The 8,702-nt window shown below is 52.0% G+C and overlaps 2 protein-coding genes across 2 annotated transcripts in view; both read left to right on the top strand.

Annotated features, from left to right (window-relative positions):
• PNMA6E (PNMA family member 6E) overlaps positions 1-467 on the top strand; it is a 1,182-nt gene extending 715 nt beyond the window's left edge. Inside the window, exon 2 of the mRNA XM_073887932.1 lies at positions 174-467. Coding sequence (XP_073744033.1) covers positions 174-467 — 294 coding nt within the window. The remainder of the gene's footprint in view (positions 1-173) is intronic.
• The window catches only part of LOC141371659 (paraneoplastic antigen Ma6F-like), a 92,450-nt gene that overhangs the window by 965 nt on the left and 82,783 nt on the right, over positions 1-8,702 (top strand). The gene's annotated exons all lie outside the window — the stretch shown is intronic.

The following is an 8,702-nucleotide window of genomic DNA, read 5'->3' as shown; positions in this document are numbered from 1 at the left end:
CCGAGGGCACCCCTGCCGGTGCAGAGGAAACCAAGGCCTCCCCAGCCGACGAAGATACTGCCAAGCCTGCCCCAGTGAATGTGGAGGCCAGTGAGGCAGTTCCTGGCACTGCCGAAGCTGGTAGGGCTGCTCCTGAACCCCATGATGCTGCCACGGCTGCCCCTGCCCCTCAGGAGATCTCCAAGTCCTTCCCTGCCACTCAGGAAGATGAAAATGCTCCCTCCTCTGTGGGCCTAGGTCAGGCAAGACCCTCCGAGGCCCCTGGGGGCCCCACTCCTGCCCAGATGGGCAGTGCTTCCAGGGTGGGCCCAGGAGGTCCTGGCTGTGAGCCAGAGGGTCTCGCCCAGGCAGGAGACCAGGAGGCTGGGGAGCCCCCCGAGGAGGGGCTCAAGCCCATCCCAGAAGAGTCGGAAAACAAGGATGGCGCTGGGGAGACGAGCCCCCCCAAGTCCTCCTCAGGCAAATAGGCTCAGAGGGCCCAGGGGCCCCCTCTCCTCTCAGGCAGCAGAGTTCTGGAGGCAGAGGGAGGCCATGCCAGGGCAACAGCCTCGCCCCACATTGAGAGTAGGGCCGAGGGAACAGCCCACTCACCCAAACAAATTCCCAGGACCCCACCTCCCCAAGGCACCCTAGCCAGCACCATTAGCCCTTCCAAATGACCAAGATGACCATGCCTGACACCAAATGGGGCAGGAAGAGCTGCCTCCCCACCAGGGCAGCTCCACACCCAGCCCCAGCCCCAATCCATGCCAACTCAGGCAGCCAGTCTGGGAAACGTCCCTGAGTGGCTGGCCCTAGCCTAGGGGACGGGCACCGGAAGCCATCTGCCACCCACACTGTACTGAGAGATGTTAGGGGCCATTTCAAAGGTGCCAGCCTCTTGGGTCTCCCGAGAGGGAGACACTCATTTACTTCCCCTGGGGCACGTTGCTCCATGTTCTGGGAAGCCCGCTTGTGTCTCTGTAGGGCCCTTAGTGACCCACATCTCAAGTGACTCCCCCACCCCACTAGTGACCATTCTTGTGCAGAGCCTTGAGGTGTGCAGGAACCCGCCGTGGGTGTCCTGGTCTACCGGGGCAGCCACCTCTCGGCCCGCGTGCGTGCCATGAGCTTCAGCGGGAACCAAGGCTCTGCTCGCTCTCTTCCAGTGTTGTGAGCTCAACCTCTGCTTTCTCCGTGTACATTTAGGCCAACCGCTGCTTGTTTTTGTGGAGATGTGTGTGTTTTCTTGTCTGAGCAGCTGCCCCCCCCCCAGAAATCCCGAGCCCAGTTCCAGGACACGGCGGGAAGGATGCCCGAGGGTATGGCTGGTGTTCACCCCGTGACCTCAGGAAGGAAGAACCGGACCAGGGATGGAGGTGGCCAGCGGGAGTCTCCACGGGAACCGTGCTCTGATGTGCCACCCTGTTGTTCCTTGCGACTCCGCTTCCTTGGCTCGGCCGAGGGTCCCATGCTGCGTTGTCCAGCGTCCTGGGACTGTCCTGTGCAGGCCATAGGGCAGGACCAGGCCCCGGCATGTCGGCCCGAGGGGAGGGTGCCCCGGAGTGAGGGGACATGACCAGCGTCCAGCGTCCTGGCCAGAGGTTGATCGTGGGGCCCTCAGGAAGGGAGGCTGAGGCAGGAGGGCCGCCGTGTTGGGGGAAGCAGAGGCACCTCTTTTGGGACCCCAAGAGGAGGGGGGCCGTGACCTATGGGCTCTCGTGGCCGTTAGGCGTTCCTGTCTCTGTTTTCATTCCCTCCGTTCGATGGTTTCAGTGTGTGTTTCTCTTCAATAAATTTCATTGCATGTTTCAGCTGAGTCTCGCCTCTGCTGTGGGCAATCGTCGGGAGGGTCTGCTGGGGTTGGAGGAGGGAGCCAGAGAAAAGATTTTTGGCCAGTACCCACGGGAGACTTCTCCAGTGGGAGGTTACGTGAGGCACTTTGACCGGAAGACTAGGATATGATCAGGACCTTGCCTTTATTTTATAAACTATTTACAAAGTTTAGGGTTCCATTGGGTCATCCTGGAATGGTCCTGTTCACTTTCCCTTTTGAAATTGAGTGGGAATAATCATGGTTTTCTCCTTCACTAAGCTAAGGGGGCCACTGACATCCAGTCCTGGGATTGTAGATTGCTTAAGGTGTGCAGTGAATGGAGTGGGGCCATGCGAGCTGTCATGCCTCCAACTGCCATAGCATCCTTATTGAGAAGGTCGGTATTAAAAAGTAAAGGGTTTTTGAAGAACTACAAATGTATTTTGAGTTATCCTAAATGTGAAAATCTCACCATGAAACAATATTAGCAACACTTACTGAGAAACTGAAAAAATCTAGACACTTGCGTTTCTGGGAGAATGGGCACATTTTCCTACCACCTCCATTTGCAAACAGACTTGCTGTCAGGGAAAAGAAAGAGACCAGGCTACCGAGATGCACAATGAATGAGGACCCACAGTAGCTGGGGGGGGGTTGCTCTCTGAAGGGGTCATGTTTAGGGATGGAGGGGTAGTTGGGTTTCACACTAAGGGTAGTGGGAAGCTGTTGGACAATTTAGGTGGTCCCAATGGACACTGCTTTTCTTCTGTCCTAGGAAGTTGCCACTTGATGAGGCTGAGCTCTGCTCACATGAGAGGAGCAGAAAATGCCCAGTTGGCACTTTTCCAGCCTCCCCTCAAGCTAGGACTGGGCACATGATCAGGACCCCTCGGTCAGATGAATCTGGGGCCAGAGATGGGAAGAAACGGGGGCCACAGAGATTGCACTCGGATGTGCTGGTGACAGCAAGGGCATTGAGACTTGTTTCTTGAGGAGCAGCGGCAGCTGTGGTTCTCATGGCAGCACCCGTGTCCTATATCACTGCTGCGAGTCAGTGTCTGTGCCCAGTTGTGGGAGGGAGCCATAGGAGTGCTTGGCACCTGTCCAGCACAAGCAGCGTGATTCAGACCCTTGTTCCTCTCTGCAAAGCCTCCAAGCCTGGCTCTCTGGCCCTCCCCAAATACCCATGAGACACCTGCCATTCTTCAGCTAATTTTCTTTGTGCTTTGATCAGCTGCAGTGAGATGTGACTGTTAAAGATTTGATGTGGTACAGGAGCTGAATGACACCTGCTGAAAGAGCACCCATCCTCCCCACGGGAGAGGTTATTTCTCCTGCAGCTCCTGCTGACTGGCTGGGAGTTGGGAAGGCCATGTCTAATCCCTCCAGGGCAGGTTGGGGGAAATCAGGCCAGGGGAGCTTAAGATTTTGGCCCCGGGGGTATGGGGCAGTGTGGGCGGGCCTTTGCCTCTTGTATCTTGGAACTGGGTGCTACAGCTGAAGTCTGAGGGGGAGTCAGTCTGGTGGAGAGAGAGGAGCCCCCAATCTGGGGTCAGCAGTAGGGCACAGGCCTGAGAACCCCTCCCAGGCCCAAGTGAAGTTTGCGTGTGAATTGGAGGAAGAACACACTGGTTGACTCCAGCCAACTGAGCAGGCTGAGCAGACTTCTGGGGGAGCCATCCCCTGTGCCTAGTTCCCCAGAGCTTCTGGTGCTTTACTTAAAGTGTCTCAGATGGGGTGGTCAGAGACATCCTCACGAGCAGGCCTCCATAACACTGTTCACATTCCCTCTCTGTCTCCTTCCTATTCCCTCTGCCTGGCCCACAGTGCAAGTCCACATCCATCTAGCTCCTTCCTGTCCTTGCCTGTACCCTGGGGCAGCTGGTAGAGCCTTGAGGAGTGGAGAGCCGCTCCACCCCACGAGCCACATGGTTTCCAATAGGTGGGGCCAGATCCATGGCTAATGGCTAAGGAGTGGAAGCTGAGAGAGAGGACTGCCCTCCCTGAAGCCCAGTGCAGATGCAGCTGATACCCCCACCTGGCTCCATGCCTATCCCGGTCCCAGCCCATCTCCTGTCTGTAGAGGGGGTGACAGTATTCAGCAAAAGGCCACTAGGACCCCAGTATGGAGTGCCCTGAACAATGAAAAAGAGAGAAGCCTGCTGGCTGCTTGGGGGGGGGCGGTTGTTTGCCTGCCCCTTGGAGAGCACTCAGGAACTGGCCTTGAGCAGCTCCCCCACAGGGGCTTCATGTGGGGGCCTGAATCTTGCTCTGCAAACACATTGTGATGGCCTTACTGGGCTTCAGGGGACAAGTCCACTGGAGCAGGGCTCCAGAAACTCTTCTAGAAGCCTGGTCACCAGGGAGCCAACTTACTTCTGGGTAAGTGGGGATCTGGGCTCAGGGTGGCCTCGAGGGAGAGCTTGGTGAGCCCGTGTCCCAGTGACCACCTTCCTGGCCCCAGAGCTCGGTCTTTTCCAAGGTTTAGGGCTGGAGAGGCAGTGCAAACCCGTTCCCGTGAGGACCTGTGAGTTCTGATTTCGAAGGAACCTTAACTGGCAGGCACACCACAGCCTGGGCTCACACCAGGCCCTCGTCCACCCTGCCCACAGAGCTTTCCCTGTCCGGGGCTGCCCTGCCCTGGCTGCCCCCAGTCCATGGCTGCTGGCTCCTCATTGCCCCTTGCTGCAGTCTGTCCTCCTAGGGTGTCTGCAAGCTGCTGGCAGCCAGGGCCCACCGTCATGCCTTGCGCTCCCTATTGCTGTTGCCTTTCGGGGATTACTTCAGGCCACATTCTCTTTAACTTTTTCCTAAGTGAGGGAGAAGTTCCACAATGTCATGTCCTGCTGGGTTATGATTTAAGAACAGCTCAGACTTGCGACTGTCCAAGAAGCCTTATCTCGTCCATCAAAGGGGCCAGAGCCAGTCCAGAACTCCCTAGTGACTAGCTCAGCCAGAGGGCGGGTGGAGCTGGGGTGCTCTGTGTTGATGCTGAAATCTCAGCTGCCTGTAAAAGAGACCGACTTAAGAAAGGAAATTCCTTCAAGGCCTTGGGCTCTTTTCCTATGTAGTCGTACAGAAAAACGATGGGCTGGCTTCGCTTCAAAGACAGCTTCAAGAGAAAAACAGCATTGGGAACTGCAACAACCCCAAGCCACAAATTAGGACACTCTCCAGCCAAACACTGCTATGTCTGGACAGGGGTGGGGAGCCCGCTGGGTCAGTGATGGCTCCTTGGGAATGGAACAAGAATCAGACTACTCCCAAGTCAAGGATCACAGTCTGGAAAGTCATAGACAAACAGAAAACAGATTTCTGGTTAGACTAATGAAACTTAGGGACAGGCCACAGGAGCAGTGGAACATCACTGTGCAGACCCAGTCAGATAAGGTGGAAGCCAGAGACAATGTGGACGCGTTGGCAGAATCAAACACCTTCCTAGTGCATCTGTGGGTCCTATACATAAACTGGCAACAGCAACAGTTACACAAATAATAGGAGGAAAGGAACAGAGGCGAACAGCAGATGAAAGCACATCCCAAGGGAAAATTACACAAAAACTACAGGGAGACCCTAGACAAGAAAACGAAAAAACAAAAACCAACCAACCAACCAAACAAAAACAAAGCCAAAAAACCCTCCACTGATGCAAAGCAATTTCAGAAGACATGATTTCTCAAAAGAAAAGAGAATTTAAAGAAGAGATGACGAGAAATGAAAGCAGAACTCAGAAAAGAATTGGAAGAGAGAAATACTAATATTACTGAGATGAAAGCCACACTAAGAGCAATTCACACTTTGAGTAAACATGATCAAGGAGACCACATGCATCATGGCCACCTGGGGACATCTTTGTAAGGCTTGTACAAAATGTGAGAGAGCAGAGGGTTGGAGAGAAGGTAGAAAAGGAAATTATACATATGTATACAAAATCGGTATTCCTGAAAGAGAGAACAAGAGAAGAAAAAGTTCTATCTAACTTGCCTGTCAAGTCAAAAAGCAGAAAGTCAAAATGGCCCCTGGACGATAAAGATCAATTTAAACAAAGATCATAGAAGTGGAAGAACAAACACTGAATCCGTGTACACAGAATTAATCTTACACAAGTGCGAGATTATGCAGTCACACCTGTCCTGCTTTAGGGAACAGTGCAAATCTTAGAAACCTTGACAATATAAAAGTCGTAATGTAACGCAAAGCAGAGGTGGAAAACTGAGGGGTGGGAGGAAGAGCATGGGGTGATTTCTTCATCTGTTAGAGCAGATACTGTGTTGGAACATGAAATTAAGCATAATGTTTCAGGTATTTCAAAAAGCTTAGCATTTTTCATAGTTTCATTCCTTAACCTTTGTGGGATCTCTTAGGAACTAGGACTTCTTCTTCTAAAGGAACATTTATTACAATTTCAACAATTCTTTTCATTTTCTGTTTTTTTTCTTTGTTCATAAATGAGATGTGCGTAATTCATTAGATTAAACACAAAGCATATGTCATGATCTCATTTTTACTGAGATATAATACACATACCATTTTAGTGCATAGTTCTGTGTATTTAGTACTGTATATTCACAAAATCTTATGGCTGTTATGACCATCGGCTCCCAGGACATTTCCATCACTCCAAAAAGAGATCCCGTGCCCATTAGCAGGCATCCCCCATTCCCTGCTCCCCCAGCCCCTGACACCTACTGATCTGTTTCTGTTGCTAAGGATTTGCCTGTTCTGGACATTTCATATCAATGGAATCATACACTTATGTGGCTTTTTGAGTCTGGCTTCTCTCACTGAGTACACTGGATGATCCTTTTGGGGAAATAGTTTTGTCTCACCTACCTATTCCTGCATCTGTCCATCTTTCTATCATTGCACACTTGGGGCAATGTAAATGATGGGGATTTCTGGGTGCTGGGATTTGGGCTGGATTTGAACTCATCTCTGGACTTTTCTGGAACACTTGACTTGTTCCACCATCATGTATCCTCTTGTGTCCTCTCCTTGCTAGTTGCCTAATGGTGATCTCTGTCTTTTGCTTATTTTTTGGGAAGTATTTACTGTATTTCTTTTACATGCAGTTGGCAATGGAGTGAAGACAGGGCCTGGAACACAGTAAGCATCCGGGAGAATGGAGAAGGGTAGATGGCTGGACTGTGAGTCTGCCAAGGTGTTGAGACAACAGCAGTCCCTGATAGATCGGCAAGGGGTTTGAGCTTGTGGCTGAGGAACAGAGAGGAGTCAAGGATGTACTCCTAATCTGGGCTGTTCTCGGGTTGTGAGGTGGAAGGGCCCTGGGCTAGTGGGACCAGGAAGCCATTGGACAGGAAGTCAAACAATGCCTTACTCAGTGTGCCCCGCTGGAAATGGCCTCTGCCACTACACTGGCATCTATGGCCACAGGCTCATAGGATCCCTCCTTGTAGGCTCCTTTCTAGGTCAAGGTGGCTTTTGTGGCTGGCCTGGGAAACCAGCTCTGAGGCACACATGGTTTATGTGGGGAAAGAAACAGACTGGAGTCTCAACAAGCTATTCTTGTGTCAATCTGCCCTTGGTGTGTGTGTGTGTGTGTGTGTGTGTGTGTGTGTGTGTGTGTGAGAGAGAGAGAGAGAGAGAGAGAGAGAGAGAGAGAGTACTTCAGGCGCTCTTGATGGGAAACCAACTCTTTCCAGAGCCCAGTGGGGCCCTCCCGCAGTACCACACCTCAGCTCTGGAACTGCATTGGGTGATAGGGAACAGGCAGGAGGCCAGAGTTATTGCTCCCTTCTCCAGCAGCCTCCCAGTAAGAGATGGGAGAGGGCACTGCAAGCCCCGTCTGCTTCCAAACAATAGCTACAGAAGCTTGTCTTGGCTTAAAATTTCCCATTTGCAGAGGGAAGCTAGTGCTCTCTCCCTTTCTGTCTCTGTCTCTTTCTGTGTCACACACACAAACACAAAGCCTAGAGGCCCCTGAGAAAAGCTGAGACCCCACAGGGTACAAGATAACTCTGTGTGGCTTCCAGTCAAAGCCAAGAATGATCTAGCCCTTCCTGTTCTGTTTCCTAGACAACATGTTTTGTGTAATCACGGTCAAGGCAACATACGTTTCTGCTCAGAATCAAGGTCACAGTATAACACCAATTCACCACGGCAACGGCAGACTACTCGTCTCACATGGGTGATGGGATTTGCAAGGAAAACCACTTTGCAGAGTGCTAGTTCCCAGCCTCATGATCTAGCCTTCTGACATGACGATTCTGCATGAAATAGGCTTTACTCTGGTGGAATCTGGAATCCACATCCTGAAAAGGCACAGAATCCCTTATAAGTTCAACATAAGTAATTTACCATACAGAGCCAGCCAGGCAGAGGGTGCCACTGGTAACCAACGTGTCACAATAGGAGCCATCCGACCTGACCTGGCTTTAGGGTTTATTTCCGTCTGCAAATTCATATAAGTCACCTTGCTCTTGTAAACAAGCCATGAGCTATTCCATGTCAAGTTAAGCATTTGATAAACTCTGCCACCAGCTCATTGTGGGGCTAAAGGCACCTGCCCTTCGTGGGTCTCAGGCGAATGAGTTCTGACAGACAGTGGTTCTAGAACAAAACCTTGTAGTTTAAGATTTAATCCTACTCCTAATTTCTTGGCCCAAAAGGCCGATTGTCAGTCACCTCTTAGCTTACATTTCTCCTCTCTGGTAGTGGCCTCTGTTTTGGTAAGTGTGAGTCTGGGGCCATTATGCAGTGTGTGGGCCACCTGCTTGGATGAAGGAGATGAGGAGGAGCTGGAGAGTCTCACAGGCCTGTGGAGTCACAAACATCACCTAGAATGGTCTCCTGTGGTTACGCCCCGAGCCGGCCCCCACCCTGATGAAGAGGTCCCCCTCCCACCCCGTAGGAGTAAAGGCTGGAAAGAGAACATGGGCAGGGAAGG

Source organism: Callorhinus ursinus, unplaced genomic scaffold (genome assembly GCF_003265705.2).
Source record: "Callorhinus ursinus isolate GAN/ISIS: 27379988/994484 unplaced genomic scaffold, GSC_fseal_2.0 scaffold84, whole genome shotgun sequence".
NCBI lineage: Eukaryota > Metazoa > Chordata > Mammalia > Carnivora > Otariidae > Callorhinus > Callorhinus ursinus.
Note: the sequence above shows the minus strand (reverse complement) of the source record. Positions and strands in the feature narration are given on the sequence as shown.